We start from the raw sequence: 24,534 nt of genomic DNA on the forward strand, positions 1-24,534 counted from the left end.
TTTTCCTGATGTGTATATAAAATAATTGCTCTTTGAACATGTAAAATCTCAATTTAATGATAATGATTAGGGATTAAGATGTTCTTGTTAATTGAATTTTTTATTTATACAATCATTGATGACAATCATAGAATTTCACAGCTAGAAAAGACCTTGGAGATCATTTAGTCCAACATCATTTTATAGATTAGGTAACAGAGAACAAAGAGGTTAAATAAATGGCCCAAGGTGGCAGTCAATTAGTGACAGAACTGGGATTACAAGAGAAATTTAACTAGAGTAATTTTTTTTTTGTTTCAGTCCTTGTGATTAAAAAATTTCCATTCAAAATGTGTTCAGCTACTTAAATGTTTTTAATATAAAAATATAGGAACTCTGAACTTACAATGAGATTGTGCCTCTGATTTCTTCTTTCCTTAATTTATTTAACTCATATTTGTTGAAAGCTTACTAGATTCTGGCAACCGATTAAGTTCTGAGAATAAAGAAATAAAATGTACAAAGAGCTCACAGTCTAAGGGATTAACAAGAAAGTAAATGTGATAAATGCTACAACAGATATAAGCACAGTGAAAACACACCAGCTACTGAGATGGAAAAGAATTTTGAAAAATATTACATTAATATAAACAATATATTAATTAAAAATACACACTCAGAGAGAGACCTAAAACCTTAAAGAAAAACTAGAAAAAGGGTGGCAGTTGCCCAAAGCCCATTCAATTATATTGGTCAAAATCTATTTCTTATCCTGGATGGGCACGTGAATTCTCATTGTATTATTTTTTAAAATAATTACATATATATGTATATATACTTGTTTGTGTACATGTTATAATATATAGGGAAAAAAGATCTTTTAAGCAATAAAGATAAAACGTTAGAAAGGGAATGAGTGAAAACTACGGTCTCTCTCATTGGTAAAGGTTAACAAGGAGATTCCACAAGACCTCACGAGGTAGGAGGGGCAAAGGAAGGAAGCATTTCAGCTTGCCTGGTGACCAAAATGAAATGATTGAAAATTGAAAGACGAGAACTATATCAATAAATATAATTATGAAAATTAGAGAATGTTAAAGAAGTTATGTTTGAGAATGGTGGCAGGCATTTTTGTTAGATAAAAAAAAAAATGAAAAAGCAGATAATTGTGAGAACTATTGTGAACAAATAAAGACATTTTAGGGAATACCCCTCGGATATCCATGGTTCTTTTAACAACAGTAAGAGGCGTGTTTCTTATTCACTGACAAAAGAAAAGCAAGAGGTGGTGAGGGAGGGATACAGGAGTGAAAGGGATGAGGATAGGGGCGAAGTGTTCTTAGAAGATGGAAGGAAATGAAAAAGTATGAAATGACCTCTAGTGGATACAGAAATTACCATGAAAGTCTATCTGAGGAATAACAATGAATCTGTAATTGATTAAATTGGCATTCTTCTGACTTATTTTTAAAGCAATGACAGGCAAGCTGGACACAGAAGTAGAGAGCTCAGGCAGTTTAGCATAACTAAGTGTGCTATAGAATTGACTGAAGGAGCAAGGAAACATAGGGTGTAGATAAGGACATGTCACACACTGGAGTGGTATATGAGATGTGGAACTCCAATCGGGCAAACAAAAGAATAGAAAGAATGAAGGCACTTGGACCTTAATCTAAACCTACCAGGGCAGAACAGGTGTGGAGATTATGTTTAGGATTCAATAGTTAGATTTACTGTGAGACTAACTACAAAGTGCTCTTGAAAGGGGAAATGGTGTAGGAGTTAGAGTGAGCCATGAACAATGTACAAAGAATGTAAACTCCATTTGGACTCATACAAAAGTAAAAAGGGGTTTTGCAAGAGCAGGTGTTAGATCCCAGCAGGAAGGCAGAGCACAGCTATAATCTAGTTTATGGCCCAGGACATTTTTAAGAAGTAAAAAAAAGTCACTATTCACAAATAGATCTATAGGTGGGAAATAAGAGCGCATTTAGTATGTGGGCATTTAGAAGCAACACTTTTATACTTCTAGAAGGGAGTAGAAATGGAGACAGGCTAAAAGAAAATGAATTATTAATTAGTCCTGTTCTGAGAACTGGATCCCTAGGGATAAGAGCAATATTTCCTTTGAAGACTATAATCTATAGCCTCTGTCTAGATAGAAGAGTCAATAAAGCCAAATATCATTAGGTTGGTGTCTTAAGTTGTTCAGTAGTCCTTTCATAAGTCAGATGGTCTCAGAACTGGGGGAATATTAAGGATACCAGATGTGTACAAGTGAACTCATTCTAGTATTGGAGCTTGGAACAGTATAGTCAAGAGAACTGAGGTGGGCACTGTCAAAGAGAGCATGGTAAAAATGATTTAGGTAGAAAAGGATTGACATCAGGTCTAGGAGATTGACAGAATTTGGGACCAGGAGCCAATGAAATTTCTCTAGTTGTGACTGATTCAATATGTTGCTTCTTCAGGTTTTCTATAAGTTTATACCTGTACCAGACTGTACCAGGTGATTTATAGTAACCTGTGTTTCTTCTTATAGATGGACTTCAAGATCACATTCATCAAAATGTCAGATGGTGGTTTATTGTTTTCAAAGACTTGTGTTACTCTTTGGAAGCTTGAAGTGTTTCCCAAAACACATGAACACCAGTGCTGTCAAAAATTCTACAGTATACAAAAATGCCACACACAAACAACAAACATATCTGTTTGTTGAAAAGTTCAACAAACAGAAAAGTTCAATCAATTTCACACACATAAAAATAACAAGCCAGAGTCACTAACCTTGAGACTGTGGAATGTCCTCAACCATTTGGGAAGTTTAAAGAGGGAGGAGGGAAAGATGTAGACTACAGTTTGTGAAAATGATTCAACATGTGAAAAATGAAAGGAATATGCTTAAAAAATGAGAAAATGTGAAAACAAATATTCATATAAAATAAAGGTATATTTTCACTTTAGAAAATTTTCCATATTAAAATCTATTTTAAAATTGCCTTTCAATATGAAGGATTGACTCTTAAAGAGGTATGTGTGAAAACTTCACTGCAATGCTCTTCACTATAGAACATATTATGGAAGAAGCAGGTCTATTTGGGCATCATTTGGAAGAGGGGTATTCAAGAAAATGACAATAGGATCTGACAATGATTCTGTTTCACAACAGAAACCATGAGTACAGTATTTTAGCAAAGTTCCTGTATATATTTATATTTTAATAATTTGTAATAATAACTAGAACAATTTGCTTAGGAATCAAAACAGTATGCTATGAATCTATGATGAGAATGATAAAAAAATTCTCTATTTTATTTTCTTAAAAACAATACTTTATAATTCTATCACTATTGGTTATATCTTTCATTTTCCTTATGTAAAATATTTTTAAATTATCTAAATTGTTAATATCTTCCTTACTTTTGATTTTAATTGCTATCACAACACGTTTAAAATTCAGTTTTATTTGTTAATTTTTAGAAAGCTTTTCTTAATCTTATTTACCCTGAGAAATACTCTAATGTATTTTAATTTGATTTATGATCTTGAAAAAATAATTCCACTTAATAGGAAATTTTCTTAAATTTAAGTGCTATTCAACTTCAATCTACATAATTTTGAACTATTGTCCTGTAATACACATTTTGAAAAAAATAAGTAATTGTTCATTGTACACATGCACACTTGTAAGGGTAAACAAAACTTATGGCTGTATAAAGTAGTAAAAAAAAGTTTAAAAAACCATTATTATTCACTTTGAATTTTGTCTATAGAATAAGCAATCATGGAATAGAAGAAAATTATATCAGTCAGATTCCCAACAAGAAATATACGTCACACTCAAATCAGGATAACTCAACAAACTACTCAAATATGGGGCTATTTGCAGAGAGAGAGGTGGAGGGAAACCACAAAGCAAAGCTGCAGTTATGCAAGCTTTGTAGTAACTGTGGAGCTGCTGCACCCTGACTCAATGGAGAAGAGAGGGAGTGGTTACTGGACCCCTGTAGAGAGAGAGAGACAAGAGAATAAATACTTGAAATAGTTCGATGTTAAGATGCCTCTAAATGATGTAAAAATAGTACAGAAACATCATGGGGCAGTAACAATGGAGAAAAAATAATTTATTCAAGAAATGAATGATCTAGTGTCTGGGAACATCAGAAGATGAATGATGAGACAAGGATGGTTTCAAGATTTCGATCTTGGGTAGTTGGTCTCAATGCTAATGATACTTTTGAAAATGACAAATAAGAGAAGAAAGTCTGTGAATGAATGTAGTGATCATAAGTTGGGAATATACTGAGCGAGTTTCAAGAGGAAGCCATATAGAGATTTACAGAAGAGTGACACAAAAGCAGGTCTAGAATTCTAAAAATAAAAGTTGGGATTAAATGTCAAGAATAGCCACCCTTAAACCAAATCTGGTCTACACGTATATTTTGTTTGACAAGCACAATGTTAAAATGTGTTTTTGAATAAACATCTGAGCATTTGGATACTAATTTCAACTCCTGAAATACTACGAGTTCAGGGAACCCAGGACCAAATTACTACATGACAAATCTCTCATTTACTAATGAAAAGCCGCCCCTTTAGATGAGATATACAACCTCCTTTACTACTCATTAAGTCATGAAAGCCCAGGGAGGAGAGAGTTCCATCAAGGAGGTACATGTACTTAGCTCCATCTGTCTCACTCATTTATATTACTTGTAAGCCCCTGATGATGTTCAAATTTTCAGTCTCTGATCTAGGAGAATGCTAAACCTTTTATAGTTAATGAAGTCACTTACAGGAGAGAAAAGAAGGGGAATAAAAAAGGAGAGAATAAAAGAGATGGCAAGAGAGAGACCATGAGAAGGGAGGACGGGGAGAGGAGGGAAGAAGAAGTATGTTTTCCCAGAGAAAGAGTTGAAAATTGGGAGATAGAAGTGCCAGAGAAGAATTGTAAAGGTGGTCAAGCAAGGAGAAAACTGAGGTTGTGCTGTCATGAAAGCCCAGGGAGGAGAGATTTCCAATAAAAAGGTGAAAAATCTCATGTAATCAAGAGGTTCAGTTCGAATGAATTTGGAATTTTGGAGATTATTGTTGTCTCAGCAGCAGTCATATTGCAGCACATTTTAAGGGAATGAAAAGTGAGAAAAGAAATCCAAGTTGTCTAAAACATTCTTCTAGTAAGTGGTTTTTTTGTGTTCATTGAAAAGTTTATTGCACATCATAGAGTACATGAATGCATTCTAAAATGATTTTTGAATTATTTTATATTTAAATGTTTGTGAAAAGGGTAGAAACTAATATACTAAATTATAAATTCATTCTGAAACTTGAATTTAGATAAATAAATTTGATTTCAGGATACATATATTACACCAGAAAAGAGATTGGTAAAGAGAAGACTTCTATTTTATTCTAGAACTTCTATTATGAGAATAGATAAGGGCTTGAAATAAACTAATTTTAAGACAAGGCTGAGCTAATTTTTTTTATTTGACCTTGGTATCAATTCATCCTTATTTGAGAGAAATGAAAGAAACATTAGTGAAAGCATGTATTATGTCCAAGAATTTACAGATTATTCTCTCACCCAAATACTAACAAATACATTTGTGGAACAGTAGTTAATTAAGTCCATTCACAGCTATTGACCTGACCTGCAACTTGCCTGTATCAGTCAGGTTATGGCAGGAAACCAAAGATATATTCAAAAGGAGTACCTGATTGAAGATGATTTATGAAAGAAATTATTTTGTGAAGGCTTCAACACAATTAAAGGAAAACAAGAGTGATTTAGCTTCCGAGGGCTCATGATAGTGAGAAGAAAGCCCAGTTCCAGGCCTGAGTAAGCAAGGAGAGGAAATATTTGCTAGAACCCAGGTAAACACGTAACTGTGAGAAGGACAGGACAGGAGCTGTGCCTTCAAGACAGAAATATTTTAGCCAATGATAAAGAAGACTAGCAGAAAGGGAGCTAGGGAATAGGCATCTGAGACTCATTGTCCTTTTGTTCTCCAACTTCCTGGCTTATCTCCCACTTTCCAAATCCAATCAGAAGACAAGGGAAACCAGTTGATGCAGCTGTAACACTCAGCCTTCCCTAGCATAGAACAGCATAGAGAAGGAACAAAAAGATACCTCTAGAATATATTCCATAAAGAAAATACATGCTCTCCTCCAGCAAGTTGCCAAGACCATACCTTACATCATTTTCTTCAAGCAACAATGAGATGGAGCCTCTTTCCCAACAATAGCAATGTTTCATTTTCTCTCTCACTTTTTGGAAGATTAGACATAAGGCAGGTACTATAACGTTGTGTTCATTTGTTTGTTTGTTTGTTTGTTTGTTTGTTTGTTTGTTTTGCTGGTTTAAAAAAATACCATCCAACCCTCTTTGCTATTTTGAGGGACTATGCCATTATTTATTGTCTCCATGGGGGTGTGAGGAAATGGAAACATGCTCCTGCTTTTGACTTTGTAGCCAGAGGGACAGACTTTTCCTCTTGCTGCCCTCTGCTCACTAAGGCAAATCTCTGGACCTAAGATCATTGAATGGGGATATGTCCTCCCAAGACTCAAAATTTGGAGGAAGTAAGCAATATTAACTTGGGAGTTAGGATTTATTCTAGACAGAGGAAGCTTTGCTCATTTCCTTAGCAGTGGCGGTAACAGCCTGGCCAGGCTATTCCTGCTAAAAAGATTTATTACTTTCTGTACTTTTACTACTGGGAAGCCCTGAATTCAATCTATTCCTCTTAGCTAGACTTCCAACTTCTTGGCAATTACATAAGCTTCAAAAATCCTCCCAATAATTGCTCTTGTTTGCTTCTGTTATGTGCACTCAAGAGCATCCTAATGTGAGGTTTCTATAGGCAGCACTGAGTTGTAGGTTAGATGATACCAGGTTTCCCCTGGTAGCTATGGCTTCTCCTTTGCAACTGTGACCTGCGCCTACTATCCCTACTCAACCTGTCCTCCTTCCTCAGCCACTCAGTCCCCATCTCAGTGCCTTATCACACCTTCCTTTATTCTGACTCTGCACTTATTCAAGGGCTTTCTTTTCCCATCTGTACTCATTTTTTAAATTATTATTTGTAGTAATTTTTAAATCTCAATACTTATCTTTGGAAATATTTTAATTCTAAATATTTTTAATTCCAATATTTGAATTCACTTAGATGTGTATAACTGATAGACGCTTGATATGACAATCAATAGATTTTCAGGTGAACAAGGACAGCTGTTAGTTGAGATTTGGGGAACAGGAAGACCATCTCGACAATCTTAAAAATCTCAGCAGCTAGTTGACTGACTACACTGCTTAAAAATATGAATGCAAGGAAAAGAGGGAAAATAACACTTTATACTTATCTACTGTAAGTCAATTACACTGTGCTACCCACTTTTTGAAAATACTATCTCCTTTCATTCTCACAATAAGAGAATTTAAGTAACTTCCACAAGTCACGGCTATTTAGTGACAGAGCTGTGATTTGAACCCGTAAGTCCCACCCTTGGCTTCTGCCACACCACTAACCTACCTAAAAATGACAGCTACCTCTTTAAAGATCCGGACACTTATATATAAGTGTGAAGAAATTAGTGGCAGCAATCAATTCAGTGACAAAGGTACAAGAGACTAAACAGCACCTCAAATTTCAAGATGAGTTTTTGACAACACAAGAGGCACTTTATTAAGAAGTTATGAATTTGATCAGGTTATACTTAAAACATCTACTAGAAAATCATTTCTTATATTCCATTTTGCATGCTATGGTATTAATGGAAAGGAAATTGTATAATTTGCTCATGTGTCAGAGGGAGTCTGTTTGTGTGCCGGTAATGATAATCAAAATATCTGACATGTAATAACGTTCTGGTAATACTTAAATCAACCTGATTATACTGGAAACCTAATAAACAGTAACTGCAGAGTTTTTTAATATGCTTCTGGCTGAAGTAATGCTAATCTGTAATATATTTGAATTCAAAACCGCAATGGATGTGTATTCAATTGTATAATCAAAATAGAGGAAATAAAAACATGGCTTTGATTGAGTAGACTTTTAACATTTAATTAAAGAAAAATAACTGAAAATTATAAAAATATACTTCAATTTTGAATGTTAATTTTAGAGAATTAATATTATTTTGTGGCCGCAATGAGTTTTAGTATAATTATTATTATTATTTTATTATTTTTTTTTTTTTGTAATCAGGTTTCATAGGTGTGACTGGGAGCAGCTGCAAAAGCAAAATATGTTTGCTCAGAAAAAAATAATGGCATTATGAAATTCTCTGTTCTCAAGAGAGGAGTAAAACTTTAAGCTAAATACTTGAAAGAATACACATTTTACATATTTCTTTTATTAGTGATGAGAGTTGCTTATTAATCAATGTTTAACAATGTAATTACAGCTGTTTTAGTCTCACCAGATAACACAGATTAATAAATGACCTGCAACTAGTGAAGTGTGCAGATAGGGTAATGAATTCTTTCCATCAGCACACTAATTTATTAGTAATAAACAAAGACCATGATGAATTAGCAGAATTGTAGAGTTTCTGAATACTGAAATCAAATTTACAGATGAAAGCATTTAATCATTCAGTTTTCCTTCATTTATTTCTCTTCATGTCTTATAATGGGTTGGGATTTGCTTTTTTGAACTGCATTAAATAGTTATCTAAAGCTCATCTTTTATACTATTTACAAGTTTACATTGGTCTAATTCTTATTATTATATATTAGTTTTACCTAACAATGAAAGTAGTATAACTTTGATTTCAATTAATGCTCCTTGTTACAGCTCAACAAAGCACTATTAGATTAGCCCTGTTTTTTTTTAAAACTGGCTTTAACTATGTAGAATTCTATTTGAAGATCTCAAAGGAGAAAGACACAAATGCATGTGCGTTAATGATAAATATCACTAAAATCTGACAGTGAAAGGAAGTTATCAGTTATTCATACACCCAAATTAAAATTGTACAATGTTTAAGAGTCATTTTATAAACTTTTGTTTTAATTCTAGTTTGCTTTGAACTTCTGTAGCATACAGTTGTTCAAATATGAACTTTATTGGGTGGCATATATTACAATAAATGCTCCTTAAATTACTACCAATTTGGAAGGTAAGGGAGTGGGGTGTGGACAATCTAAGTCTGAATTATAAAATTAGAACTGCAATGTTGCTTTAAAAGAAAAGAATTAGAAGGATGAAATACTGAAATTTTTCTTAAATTATCAAGAAAATTAAGAAATTATTGCATTTAACATCTATATATATTCTGTTGAATTGTATTTTAAGATGTGAATTCTGAAAGAAAACAATAAACCCCATTAAGAAACAAGATAGAAAGTGAACTAGAAGTAAGAAAAGTCAAAGCATAAGAATTTGAAGTAAAATAAATTTTTGCACTAACTTTCTGCCCAGAATAGAAATGAGTCTAGCAAAAAACTACTTTCTTGATGAGAAGGGATAAATTGAAAATTTCAAAGACCCTAAGTGGTGACACTGCCTCCTGTCCTTATCCACATGTAGTTGGAGATATCCTGTCTGTCTGTCTGTCTGTCTGTCTGTCTCTCTCTCTCTCTCTCTAAGTAAAAGTAAGATTTATTAAAGGTATATTTTAGAAAGAGATAGGCCATGCTAAGGAAGGCTGTAGCCCTGCGGAATTTGGGAGGTGAAAAGAGATAGAGTACACTCCAAGGGAGGAGTGGGTTCTCTCTTTTTTTTTAGCTCTAGTCTAGCCTGGTGGAACAGAAAGCTTTTTTCTTCATGTAAAAGAAGCAAATAAGCAGAGGTAGAAATACTCGTGTGTGAGCAGAAGGTAAGAGTGCTTTCTCTCCATGCTAACTTACTTATAGGAGGGTGTTAAAAGCTTTGATTTTAAGACTGGAGACTGTAGTCTACAATGGCCAGAGAAATTGGAACTGCCATACATTATTAGTGGGAATGTAAAATGATGCAGGTACTATGGAACACAGTTTGACAATTCCTCAAAAAATTAAATATAAAATGCCATGCAACTCAAAAAGTCCACTCAGTATATACCCAAGAGAAATGAAAATAGGTACTTATATGAACCCATATGATCTGGCCTCTGCCAACCAACCCCAAAATAGAATCAAACTATCCTCCACAACTTGTGCTATAAAGACTTCTGTGTCTTCTTTAAAAAGGATCAATCTCAATGACAATTCAAGGTCTCTGAATGAGTTATTCCTTCAACTTGGAATACCCTTTCCCTAGGTTTTAGCCTAACTGCCTCCTTTAATCTCATTAATTCAGGACTTAGCTTAAATATCACTTTCTGAAAAAGGACTTTGATTACATTCTGATTTAAAGTGGTCTTCTCTTTATCATATTATCAGCATTTGCTAGTCTGTAAACACTAATTACTCTCTGAACCTGTATTATTTTGAATTGTTCACATCATTTGGCTTGTTCATGAAAAACTGGGTAAATGATATCCAGTTCATCTCTGTATGCTTTTTGCAACTTCTATGAATCTATAATTCTTTAAAAATAAAAAGTTTTAAAAACTGGTTCCACTGAGAATCTTTAAAAACCCAAGCTCAGGCCTCATCTCAGACCAATTAAGTCAGAATCACTAGGTGTGGGATCCAGGTAGTAATATGTTGAAAACTTCCCAGGTGATTCCGATGAACAGCCAACATTAAGAACCAGTGTTCCAAAGCAGTGGTGTGATCTCAAAATCGAAGCAAAAGCATCACTTTGAAACTTGTTAGATATGCATATTCTTAGGGTCCGCCTAAGACTTACTGGTTCAGAAACTCTGAGACTGGGAAATAGCAAGCTGTGTCTTCTAGGTCATTTTAGTATATACTGTATCCAATACGTAGCCACTAGCCACATGTAGCTATGTGGCTAGTGACACAAGTTAAAATATTTTTGATATATAAGGTTAAATAAAATGTATCATTAAAATGAATTAAACTTTTTATTTAAAAATATTTTCCAGGTCTATTGAGATATAATTGATATATAACACTGCATTACTTTAAGGTATGCAGCCTGATGATTTGATACATGTATAATATTGCAAAATTATTACTACAATAAAGTTAGTTAACACATTCATCACCTGACGAAATTACAGTTTTTTGTGATGAGAATATTTAAGTTGTACTCTCTTAACAACTTTCAGGTATCTAACACAATATTGTTAAGTATAGTCACCATTGCCATAGATTCCCCAGAACTTATTCATCTTAAAACTGGAGGTCTGTACCCTTTGGCTAATATCTTCCTTGCCTATTTCTTCATAGTATTTTAATGTGGCTATTAAAAAATTTTAAATGACATATGGCTTACATTATATGTCTATTGAAAAATGCTGCTCTAGAGCAATTAGTCTCAGCTCTGAGTATGCAGCATAATCATCCAAGGAACTGAAAAAAAAAAAAAAAAATACTAGTGCCTATACTCCACTCCAGATTAACTGAATCAAATACCAATAATGGGGCCTTCGGATTGATCATTTAAAAAATCTTTCTAGATGATTTTAAGATGTTGCCAGATCTGAGAATCATTGATCTAAAGCTGCATTCTAAATTTTTTCAGCTTGGATTCCTTCAACAATTGGATTTGTGAACTCTCCCGCCCCCCCCAAATGCATATTTACACATAATTTGCATACATTTTCAAGGTATTTCTAGTCACCATATAAAGAACCCCTGTTCAAGTGCTTTTATATGGGGTACTTTTAAGAAATTGGTTTTAGAGACTATTTTCTCATGTCCTTACATCTAGACTTATATTTTCCCATTTCATTTTTAACTGGAGCTAGGATGAGTGGTCCATGTTTATCTTGCTGAACTTTCAGAGGTGATTTTTTTAATTACTAGGCATATACAATGAGAACTGATCCTGCTTAATTCTGCCTTTTTTCCCTGCAATAATTATGTGCTATATTTTAATATTTATAGCCATTTAAAAAATGAATATATATTCTCTGACTTATTGTTCCCTCTTTTGAATTTTATATATTAGCTACTCCAATGCTCTTCAAAGATTTGAATTGTTATTACTAATGACACTGTCAAGAATCTTGCCTCCAAATAATCTAGACTGCAAGAAATATCTTCATAGGACATTTCTATAGAAATAAATTTATTAAGTTAATTATAAAACAGATGATCAAACTAATTGAAAACTAGTCATTCACTTAATCAAAAATTAAATACCTGGTATATGTATAAGCCTTTTTCTTGGCACGAAGGTAACAGAATTTTAAAATTCCCTGTCCTCATGAGTCTTATATTCTAGTTTGGAGAGGAAGATAATGAACAAGGTAAGTAAAGATATAGTTTGTTGAGTGATGATAAGGTCTGTGTAAAGAGCAAAAAGAAGAGAAAAGTCCAAGGAAAATCTTTGTGAGAAGAGATAATTGAGTAAACCTAAAGGAAGTGATGGAATAATCAATATAAATGTCTATAGGAATTACATTTCAGGCAGAGGGCAGAAGGAATTTGCATGCCCTGATGCAGAAGCATGACTGATCTTTTAGAAGAGCAAGAAGTTAGTGTGACAAGAACAAGTGAGAAACAGGGAGAGAGTCAAAATAGGGGGAGTCATAAGGGTTATAGTATGGTGAAATTGTTTGGGTCATTAATAAGTTTGACTTTCACCAAGTGAGATGAGAGCTATTAGACAGTTTCTAGTGGAATGATGTCTTCTAATATATGTTTTAAAAGGATCACTCTAATGGATAGTTGAGAATGGACTGAGGCAATGCCAGAAGCAGAGACCCAGTTAAACAGAATAATCCAAAATTTTAGGAGGAGGGTAATGTATTTTAAACTTAAATGCTGTACTTTATACCTAAATTTGTTAATTTGCTTTAATTACTTTATTTATAATCCCTCATCCTATGTACTGTCCCAGGTTGAATAAAACAGGAAGGGGAAGGACAGAAAGCAGCAGGAAGACATGGCTCCTGGATTCTTTTCTCTTTCTCTTAGAAAAAGTTAATGGACGTGCCTTTAAAGGCTTCTTTATCCTTGCCATGATTCACGATCCCATCGGGGTGATACAAGAAGGTGATACAGTGAAACAGGAAGAAGAGTTTAGGCAGATAAAACATCTGTGGGCTTGTCTGAAATAAGCAATATATTTTTCAAGGATCAGGGTAAACTTCAAATGGACAATAACTAGATATTATCTCAAAATATGTAAAGAGTAATTTTTTTGAAGCCCTATCAATAAAATTTTTTGTGAAGCTATGTGATGGTATAGGATTTTAAATAGCATATTTCCCCTTTTATACAAAAATAAATAAATAAATATGCCAGATTTCTGACTAAACTGGTTTCTTTGATGATAGAATTTCATCGAAAACTTGGTGGGATCTTCCACACATATGATCATCAAACAGATTTATAACCAAAGCTCTATTGTAGTACAATGCAAAAAAGCGGGGTCTTTCTAAGAAATGATGCTGGGTCCACTGGATACTTTATGAGGAAAAAAATATGTCTTGACCTCTACCTCCCACCATAAACAAAAATCAAATCTAGATGGATTGCAGATCCAAATAAGAAAGGTAAAAAACAAACAAACAAACGAAAACCACAGATTTGGGGGAAAATAAGGAAATATCTTTGTAACCTTAGATTAGGCAGATTTTTTGAAGAAGATAATAAAATTACTAATCATGAAAAAATTAATGGTAAATTGGACCATATTAAAACTTCTTTTTATCAAACGATGTCACTAAAAGTGAAAAAGCAAACCACAAAATGTGATAAGACATGTATATCTGACAATGGAGGCATATCTACATATATGAAAAACTCTTATATATAATCTGTAACAAAAAGACAGATAGCTCAGAAACAAGGAAAAAAAATTTGAACAGACTCTTCATAAATGATGATATTTAAGTGGCTAAAAACATAAAGGTGTATTCAACCTCATTAGTCATCAGATAAATAAATATTAGATACAATATGATACAACACAGAATGACTAAAATAAAAATATGAAGTATGATAGATGTATTGAGGAAACAGAAACTACCGTAGGCATATTAAGCTGAAGAAATGTAACTTGGAAATGAGATGCCCACAAAAATTGGTGAAAGTTCTTGTATTCATTTTATATAACTGTATTTTAAAAGCACCTAAAAGTCTGCAGCTTAATATTATGAACATTAATTATCCCAGTTTCTGTGGTTCAGGAATCCAGTGCAGCTTAGTCAGGTCCTCTGGTTCAGGGTCTTTTCATGGGCTGCAATCTAGGTGTCAGTCCAGGTTGTGGTCATTCATCTCAAGGCTCAACTCGGAGGATTTGCTTCCTGACTCACACACTGTGGCTGTTTCTAGCCCTCCTAAGATCTACTTTCAAGATCATTCAAATTAATTCTTTTCAGTTTGAAATGCCTAGGGTAGTTTCTGTTTCTACAATAAAATATAACTAATACTCCTTGCTATACTTTTTACATATATCTCTGCTCTCTGAAATTTTCTTGCCCCCATAACCTTCGTTTATCTGATCAGTTGTTCTTTGCAACCCAAGACCAATCTAAAATGCCCATCTCTTTTAGGATGCTCTCCCCAATCTGATTTATTGCTCTGAATACATCTATCAGAGCACCTAAATAATTGAAAAGACATTGCTTGTTAATAATGTGTGCTTCTGCCACATAGAAAAATAAAATGTTTCTTGAAGACCGTGAGGGAGACCATTTGTCATCCATTTTTACATAGTAGTACCTAGCTAACGGCAAAAAAGTAGAATGTACTTTGTGAAGTGTGATGAATGGAGGCAAGGAAGAAATAAAAGGGGGAAGAAACGAAGGAGAGAGGAAGGACAAAAAGAAGAGATAACTAAATCTAAAACTAGGTCTTATTCTACTAAGCGTGATGATTATAACATGAGGTTTTATAATCTGAGAGATAGCACATTCTGTGGTATCTCATGATGTGGCAGAGACACTGTCGGCTAAATGTAGAAGAATGTAACACAATGGAAGTGGTCAGGGCTGGAAAAAGACACACCTAGTCTTGCTAAGGGAAATACCCAGGTCTGTAAGTGATGTAGTAGTCTAGAAAGGCAGATGATAGAGTGTCCAAAAAATATTTTGATAAGAGAAATGGCATGATATATAAATAGTTTGCATTAGAAGGATTCAGAAAAACATAGTGGGTGGCCGGCAAACAAAGGCATTGAAAAGGGGTTAATATACAGGCAGATGGCAGGTAGTCCAAATTGAGTTGATGTATCAGCAAGTAACAAGGCCTAAGAGGCTGAGGCATCGGGCTAGGTGCCCGATAAATCTCATTAGAGGGAGGGTAGTGAAAGTTTACTTGAGAGACTCACATTTATAGGCCAAGATAAGGATTTGAATACCAAATTTAGAAAACAAGATATAAACCTTGATTCAAGAATGAAATATCAGTTTGTAACTCATAGTTTTTGAATTCTGCCTTCCTAAGGCTTAATTTGCATAGAGACTAAGGTGGAAGCCAATTGGCTTCTACTAGGTACAGAAAAATATACAGTCTGTGAGCCAAGGAGATGTTGGAAATAATGCATTATATGTGTAACTGAATAGGTGATATTTATGGCTCTGTGTTCATTATTCAGATCAGATACCATTAAATAAATCAATGTGTCATGATAAGCATTAACTTGTAACATTGGGATAAATGCTTTATAACAATAAGATGAGAAAAATTAATTTTGAACAATATATTAATAGAGAATACATTTCATGCTAATCTCTATAAAATATGAGAAAATAAAAATTATACATTTTGCACAATTGTACAAAAATATACACCCTCATATTCGAATTTCATATATAACTTTAAAGATCTTTATATATATCTGTAATGCAAAAATTTATCTAAAATTTATACTTGAACTTCTGGTCAAAAATGGATCTATTTCTTTAAGGCTTAAGCTTTATTAAAGACATTTAAATAGGCAAATATACAGCAATTTAAAAAATATTAATTATATTTTGAAGTATTTGAATAGGTAGAACTCAAACATCAACCTAAAGCTTATAACTTAGAACTACTTTTTTTTTCCTTTTCATTCAGTATCCTTCGCCATCCTGTTGTATCGCCTTGGGAACAAGTATAACTGATTGAATCACAACTGTTATTCTCTTAAATGGACACAACTATCATTTATCTAAAATTTGATGGTCTCTAGCACAGTTTCCCAAAAGCATCCAAGGACATGTATGTAATTATAGTATATTTTTATTCAAACTTAGAAAATAATTGTTCCTTCAAAAGTTTAACTCAAAGGTATATGTAAATATATGCTAAATTGTTAAAATACAGAGATGTGATAGTATAGAAACATTAAATCCAAGTTGAAACGTGATAGAATTCTCATAAGGGGTCCTGTCTTTCTTTATTAGAATGGAGGATAATTTCTTCTTTCCCTGTACTTGTGAGATAGATAAAGTAGGTTTTATCTTTTATGGTTATCATCTATCTTTAAATGAGACAACTTTCTATCATGTTTTTCACATCTTTAGTTTTACAGACTTTGCCCCAGAGCTTGCCTCTTAAAGACTTCCGAGAGAGTGAATATCAGATATTAAAATACTTAATTAAACTGAGATTGACCTCAATCATTTCATCAATCTAAAATCAACTACAGAATGTGCTAGGTTAACTCTACAGCTTTACCTAAAGCGATGCATCTATAAAACCAAACAGTGGTAATAATAACCTCATAGAATCTGAGATGGAATATAAATTTTCATGGTTTTTCAAAATCTGATTTGAGTGCAGAGAAGGGAAAATAAAACAACCCTGAACAAGCCAATGATAAAATCCTTTTGTACACTGAAACATCTTGCAGTTTATGGTCAATAGTGTGATTATGAAGACATCATCGTTTTGATATGGCTGAAATCAACTTTGAGTAAAACTGGCTATTTACCTATTTCTCTAAACATAAGGCCTTCTCCTCTTTTCTAAAAGAAAACATGAGTCACAAAGGAAACCTGATGGGCGATAGTTCTCTTGAGTATTGGGCCGTGCTTTATCTGTCTGCATACATACACAGTATCTTTCTAAATATTTAATAAACATTAGAAAATCTAACTTTTATCCGAAGCATCTGTCATTATTGTCTCTGGAATATTAAGCTATTTAGATGGTGAATCTGTAATCAATGTGATCCACACCATCAAAAAGAAATGTAGTCACTTATCTCATCTAAGTTGGCTTGTATCTTAAGGGGAAATCTAGTATGTCCTTCTTGAGGCTTTCTCTTCATAATTGTCTAAGAACTCCAGGAGTGCACTCAGCCCAAAGGGATCAGATTTCTTCTAATGATCGGTATGTTCAGTCCACTAGTAGCTTTATTTTCATCACTGCCATACTGTATAACTTTTGAAAACTGGCTTTACACAGAATTGAGACAGTGTTTCCTTATTCTATAGATGCCTCCCCAGTTGTAGTGTCACTCCACATTTTAGCTACAATAGTATAACTCTTTTAGTTTATATTTTCATGCTCAGTACAAACAACACACCTGGGTTGCTGAATTCAGAGGGCCTTTGAGCCTCAGGCATATGACATCACCCAGCACATTTTAAGCCCAGAATTCTTTCTCTCACAATGAGTACTTCTTTGAGATACTTGAGCTCTTTTCATTCTCAGTCAGGACCATCCTAATAATTCAGAGACCCTAATGTTATTGAAACTCAAATGGGATTGGGTTTTTGACTTGTGATATCTCTCCTACTAGGAGAGTCCTTGACTCATAGAAAATTTCTCACTTCTTCTGCAGAGAATGACACTGCAAGTCCAGCCAAGGGGTAATATAAGGTACCACCTTTGGCAGGTACAGAATTCCACCCTTAAGCAGTGGAAAGAGTACCCACCTTTATAATTTTAAGGTAGTGGACATTATTCATGAATTCTTTCTCCCATAACATAGAAATTCTGTTTCTAAATTACTTTGACATATAAAAATTCCTATTGTTTAGACCTTTTCTTAAGTAGCCAGGCTAATTTTGAAAGAATGTTATTTTTAGTATTAACCATGGCAGAAGACTAGTGTAAAAAGTGGTCTCTAAAATGCACCTCAAGCTAGAGAGTTCTAGAAACTTCATAAGATCCTTAAAAACTCAGAACTGTCAAACCCTAGAGAATAGAATGCTCAATCCCAGGTTGACACCGTTTCTAGGGTAAAAGACTTTGGGAGCTAAGTGGGTGGAAGGTAAGGGAGAGGCTATCTGAGGTCTATCTGGAGACTTGGAGTTCCCCAGATGTTTAGTTTTTAAATATTGGAGAGAGATTTTCTGTAATATAATTCATCTTGTAAGATGCCTTTGGAGCGCCTTCAGTTAACTTGGTCTCTGTAGACTCAAATAGGTCATCGAACTATTTGAGTCTTTAATGGGCTGGCAAAGGTACAGAGAGGATAAAAGTATCAATCATATTAATTATACGTAAAGTTATATAGATGCAAATATATACAATTATATATGTATATAATTTCGTAATGACTTCATTTTTATTCAATATAAACTTGGTTAGGACACCCAGAGATCGTGGTGCCCCCTGGTGGTCATTGAACTATTATAGCTCTCTTTGACACCTAAAAATCCACTGGGTTTGAAGAGCTAAAAATTGCAAGATGAGAAACCATGAAAACATGTAGAAATAATTTGCATAATTTAAACTAGTTCTTCCTATCAGTGCTGGTGATTTATGGCAAAATAAAGAGTGTGTAATGGAAAGAAACGACCTCCCCAGGCAAAATCAAATTTCAAAAAAAAATTCGTCTTAAGCGCACTGAACATGTGTTAAGTGATTTTGAGTATAATGTGCTACATATCTCCGCTGCATTTAGTAGTTTTTACTATTAGTCAAAAAATAAAATTTATTTGAGTTAAATTAGCACTTTTGAATATTTTAAGTCATTAGAAAATTTCAAAAGACACCTTAGCAATACTCAACTGGACTCTTGTAATTTTGATATAAACTGTTTTTTAATTTGTTACACTGTCTTAAATTAACTTAGTAATTGCAGTTAAAGAATTATAATTGTAATCTTCTGAATGTTACCAATTTATTTGACCTCACGAAAGTGTATGAACTTTTATAAAGGCAAAAAATATAGTCATGATTTATGATTTAATTTCTGACCTCTGACTTTCTATATGGCCAGCTAAATCTAAGCTTAGAAGAATAAATTAAATTATTACTATTTTTTAATGAGCTTAGCTTATGTATACTTTTACACCGGACTACAAATAAATACTTTATATACACTACATAGATTATGCCAATGTAAATATGTAAGTGATTTTTCTGCACAAAAGGAAGATTGTATACATTTTGACTGAAATCACAAATATAGAACCCAATTTTCTATAATATCTATTAAGTGAAACATAATGTTTCTTTTCTGTTTATAATCAGTTTCTCTGCACAGTACCTTTTCTAATTCAGTTGAGATTATCATCCTTTCTGTGATGAACTTCCATTTTCACATCTACCAGCTGTGAATGCATTTAGACAGTAAATGCAAAAGTAGTAAGCTCAGAAACGGTCCTCTGATTTCATTGTTGTTTTTGTTAATTATTTAGTTAGGCATTTTAGATTTGTAACATACTAAAGTCTCAGGCTGTTCTTCTGCCTTCTGAAGTTCTGTTTACTACATCACCCCACCCAGCATCCCACCCAAGGCACAAAGGCTTTTATTTGAAAATTCATGAAACTTACTTCCTAAAGTCATTACGATTTACTCCTAAGTAACTATTTCTCACTTAAAATCAGAAACCGTCTCCCAGAGATAAACAGTGAGGTAAGTGTTAATATTGAAGTAAGTTAAAAGAAAATAACAGTTGTGCCCTCATTTGGAATATATGTCTTGAATTTGTACATTTATTTTCACATATGTATAGTTATGTGTGATTATTACTAATAAGCTAGATAAAATAACATGGTGCATAAAAATTGGTATATTATTTTTACACTGAAAATAGGCATTTTTTATCTTTCTACTAAATATTTACTATCGATGTTTCAAAAGAGAGGATATAAATGAAAATTTAAGGTTTCAGTCATTTTTTCCATTTATTTAAAATTAGCTAAATATATTTGGCTACTCTATCAGCTGCATTGCACAGTGAATACATAAAAATTAAAGAACAGTTTTCAAAATCTCTGCTTTGGCCCACATGTGTTGGCTATATACACCATTTGGTATTGCTCAGGAAAATAACTTATTTCTAATTCATTGTACATACACAAATACATTTACAGTAATCTTCTAAAATTTGTTTTAAAGATAACATGCACAAATCATAAATATGAAGCTAAAATTAACCATTTTTAAAGTGCTATAAAGTAATTAACTATTACATTTTATTTTAAAATATGAAAGTTTTATAAACTGATTATTTTTTATTTCAATGTTTTCATGTACAAATAGGTTTATATGCTTTGCTGCTAGTCAAATATAGTCTAATAACAATTTATATACAAAAATATATGTTCGTGATAATGTATAATAACATTATCTTCTTGACTAAGTTATTTACTTTTATTTAAATGCCTTGACATCTTTATCAATATACTTAGATTTTAAAAAATGATGGGTAAACTTAAAATGAATATCACTGTGCACCTCTGCAAGGAAAACTGTCGGCAGCATGGCACATGTGCATTTAATGTGAAGCCTCTTGTCTCTAAAAATAAAAGCGAGGCTGCACATGCCCGTGTCTGATAGAGAGAAGGGACACAATAAGGGGGCTCCCTATACCACCTACGCTCATCAGAGTGAAGGATATTACTTCTTTGGTTTCCTGACTTAATGGAAAGGTATTTGTATTCACATCACTGAGTATTAGTCATTCAATAGATGAAAGGAATGTTTTAAACTTTAAAGGCTACCTTGGTGTCATTCTAAGAAGTGGGGATGAGACCCTGGGGAAAGTGTTGAAATCCTGGAGAATCACTTTAACTATTAGAAGTGGTTTAATATTTGTGAGTTTGTGGTTCTGAGATTAATAGTTTTACAGCCTATGTGTGGAGATTTATGTTTTTAATTCTAATGTTTTTCTTTACAATTTTTACTTTTATATCTGTGTAAATACTACTTGATCTTCTCTGTAACAAGTGCACTCTCTCTGTTTTTTTATTTTTTTTTTGTCTTTTTTCAAGGTTAATCTATTAAGCAGCTTACATTTTCTTTGCATCCTTTAAAAGGCACTTAGGATGCTTTTAGATATAACTTCTAAAACATTTAATAGGTATAATGGCTAGGAACATGTAACATTTAAAGAAAAAAACTACAGAACCAAAGAGAGGTTAGAGGAGAAGGAAATTTTATTTCTTTTTTCATAATTGCATCAGGCAAGTAAAAACTACAGGAAACAACTTACTATAAAATAAAAATTTGAAATCTGAGGATCTGTCATCTCTTAAAAGTCTATGCTAAAAATACCAGAAACAACTCAATTTACTTTATAATTCCAGATTAAAAGGACAGGGAAAGTTTGGAGTCTTAGGCAAGATCAAACTTTGTGCCTATCATAAATAAAGGTAAATCATGAATGAGATTTTCTCTTAAAGGGAAGAAATACAGAACAAGAGGAAAATAAAACTCATCTTAAACATGGGATCAAATTACTCTTCGTGACCTTTGAAATTGATGATTTGGCAATTAATGTTTTAGAGCTCTTCCTTTTATTATATTACCCGCCTTTTGACTTGCAAAGTGTCCAAAACTGCCTAACAGTAAATGGATTTCTCTATACAGTCGTCCTCGACATTCTAGTTGGATAAATTCAACTGGAGATGTTGGTTACATTTTTTAATTGTTTCCCTTTGACAGATAATTATTGAATAATTATTGGAAAATAGTCAATATTCAAGAAAGAGGTTTTATTTTATGAATTTAATGCGTGGTAGCATCCTTTAAAATTAAGTTTAATTTTGCAGCGAATTGAGAAACGATCGAAGTGGGGCAATCCAAGAAAACCTCAGAAAATGACAAACGTAAAAAAATATATATACACGGAACTTTCTGAGGGTTCTATCTTAAAGTCCTACTTCGCTCAAAAAACTATTGTGAAAATATAGGGCCCGGTGAGAGAGACGCGTAAAACAAAAGACTTCCTTTCTCCACTCCCCTTTCCTCTGTTTCTTTTGCCAGAGCTTGTTGCAAACTCTTGGAAATACTGTTTGAACCTAATACATTTGGTTACTTTTATTCTTCCAGGGACTGTGCTGGTGGTGCCTATAGCAGACTGCCGTTGGAGGAACAAAAAGAGAAGTAGAAACCTTTCAAGAAAGGAAAAGAATAGTTAGCCGACCCACAGAGATTGTAAAAACAAAAAAAGTAACAGGCTCATTACTTAAAGGCACAGCTCATTTCACTGTCCCGGCTCCGTGCTTGGTAGCAGAGACCGCTTGCATTGCGTCTGGTTTCTACAAAACCACAAGGAGTAACGCTGTAAATAGGCAGGACCGTAAGTTGGAAGCGTTATTCTCGGATCGATTCTGCTCCACGAAAGCTGCAGTTGCTAAAATCGGAATGCCCACTGCAGCACACAACTCGGCGGTGGTCCACATCCTCCCTCTTCTAGCATCTAGCTGGAGTCAGGAGCTAAGAACCTGGAGGGAATCCTGGACCCGCAACCTGACTCCGCTCGCCGCCGATTGGCCCGCGCCCCGAACCCCGCCCCCGTGGCCGGGGCGGCCGTTTCACAAGGACCCGCCCCTCGGCCCTGGGAATCGCCGCCTGGCAGGCCGGCTGCGCCTGCCACTCACCGCGAGTGGCGGAGGCTCTCCTCTCAGAGCCCCGCCCCCTCCCCCCTAATTGATATTATTGGAGTGTGGAGCAAGCGGCCGGTCTGCAGTCGGAGACTGGCAGGCAGCTAACACCGTGCGAACGAACAAGAGGGGAACATTTTTTTTTTTTTTAAAGCTAAACGTGGAGCGGCCCGCGAGAGACCGAGAAGGGGAATCGAAGAGAGGAGAGCAATAAAAAAAATAACCCACTTCGGAGCAAACAGCATTTAAAAGCTACGACTCAACTGAACCCTAAAATAAAACCTGCTCATGCACCATGGTTTTTCAAACTCGGCACCCTTCATGGATTATTTTATGCTACATCTGGCTGCTCCGCTTTGCACACACCGGGGAGGCGCAGGCTGCAAAGGAAGGTAAGGTAATGGAAAAGCAAAGTTTGTTCTGACTTATTTATTTAGCTGTCTACCTGCGTGAGCCAGCTCATCCGCCGGGCTACCAGCCGCGCCTCCGGCGCCGGGCGACCCTCCCCCGCCGGATCCCCACCCCCTCACCGCTCCAGCTGCTACTGGCGGGCAGGCGGGAGGCTAGCTAGGCTGCTCCCAGCCGCCTGCAGCCCCGCGCCCGGGGCCGGAGCGAGATCTCTGGCGCCGGCAGTCTGGAAGGCGTGAGCAGCAACGGAGAGCGGACGGGAGGGGGGGGGGTACGGCCGGCGAGCTCATTCTCTAGGACTCGAGCGAGTCAGATCTCTTCCTCTAGCCCTCTCCTTTTCCTTTCGACGTTCTCCTCCGGTGGGGTAAGCTGCGGCTGGAGTTGGTTGGAGAGTGGGGCGGGGGTGTGCGGTGGGGGTATAGGGGTTACCTCTAGTGTCCCAGCCAGCCCGCTAGCGAGTGGCTGAAGTCCGGAGCCTTCCCAGAGGGGCTGTGACTTGTCTGAGATCCGAACGCTCGGGTTACTAATGAAAGTGCTCACTGCGTCGGAATACGGGGCGCGGGCCTGCGGTTGGCGCTCGGCCGCCAGCGCGAAACAATAACGCCGCGGAGGTGAATCCGCTCAGCGGCGCGCGCTCGGCGGCCGGGGGCGCTTTCATTCAGCGCACGCCGCTCGCGGGGCCCGGCGGCTGGGGGACAGCAAGAGCGGAGGGCTCGACCAGACCGAGGAAGCAGGGGGCGGGATGGGGCTGTGTAACTAATAATGTGATGCCGCCTGGAAGTCCCCAAACATCTGCCCTACAGTCTGGCAGTTCAGTCCGTGTGGTCAAACCTTGCAAAAGACCCGGAGCCTGAGGGCTAGCTCTGGATGAAGAAAGCAGGTTTCATATGGGCAGTCAGATACGCTTGTATATGTTTTTTTTTTTTTTTCTTTCTCTTTTGAATCACTGACAGAAGGTAAAATACCTTTCGGTGCCTGTAGTTGGAGCTGGGGAAAAATAAATCTTGTCAATGGAAATGTCTTGCTCTAAGAGGTGTCACAATCTGCCCCCCACCGCCACCCTACTCCCTGTCTTCCAGGCTCTAAGTCTGGAAAGGTTGATTTTCCAATCCGATATTTTAAAGCAGAATACTAATCATTACTTGTCCCTGAAGTGTAAAGGATAGAGGAATCTGATATGAGATTTAGGTCATGTTGGTGATTACTGGGGGGCTATATATCGATTTTCGCTTCATCTATTCCTGAAAACTTAAGCGATTTAGTGCTTTTACCCCCATTCGCGCACCCCTCTTCACTCAAACCACCCTTCAGACCAACGCCATGCCCTAGTTCTCCATCCAGCCTGACCTTCTGACCTG

At 35.4% G+C, this 24,534-nt stretch overlaps 1 protein-coding gene across 1 annotated transcript in view; it reads left to right on the forward strand.

Annotated features, from left to right (window-relative positions):
* The first annotated feature begins 22,827 nt into the window (after positions 1-22,827).
* EPHA7 (EPH receptor A7) overlaps positions 22,828-24,534 on the forward strand; it is a 163,120-nt gene continuing 161,413 nt past the window's right edge. Inside the window, exon 1 of the mRNA XM_023534816.1 lies at positions 22,828-23,160. Coding sequence (XP_023390584.1) covers positions 23,064-23,160 — 97 coding nt within the window. The 5' untranslated portion in view covers positions 22,828-23,063. The remainder of the gene's footprint in view (positions 23,161-24,534) is intronic.

The sequence above is a fragment of the Pteropus vampyrus genome, unplaced genomic scaffold, assembly GCF_000151845.1.
Source record: "Pteropus vampyrus isolate Shadow unplaced genomic scaffold, Pvam_2.0 Scaffold133, whole genome shotgun sequence".
Taxonomy (NCBI): Eukaryota; Metazoa; Chordata; class Mammalia; order Chiroptera; family Pteropodidae; genus Pteropus; species Pteropus vampyrus.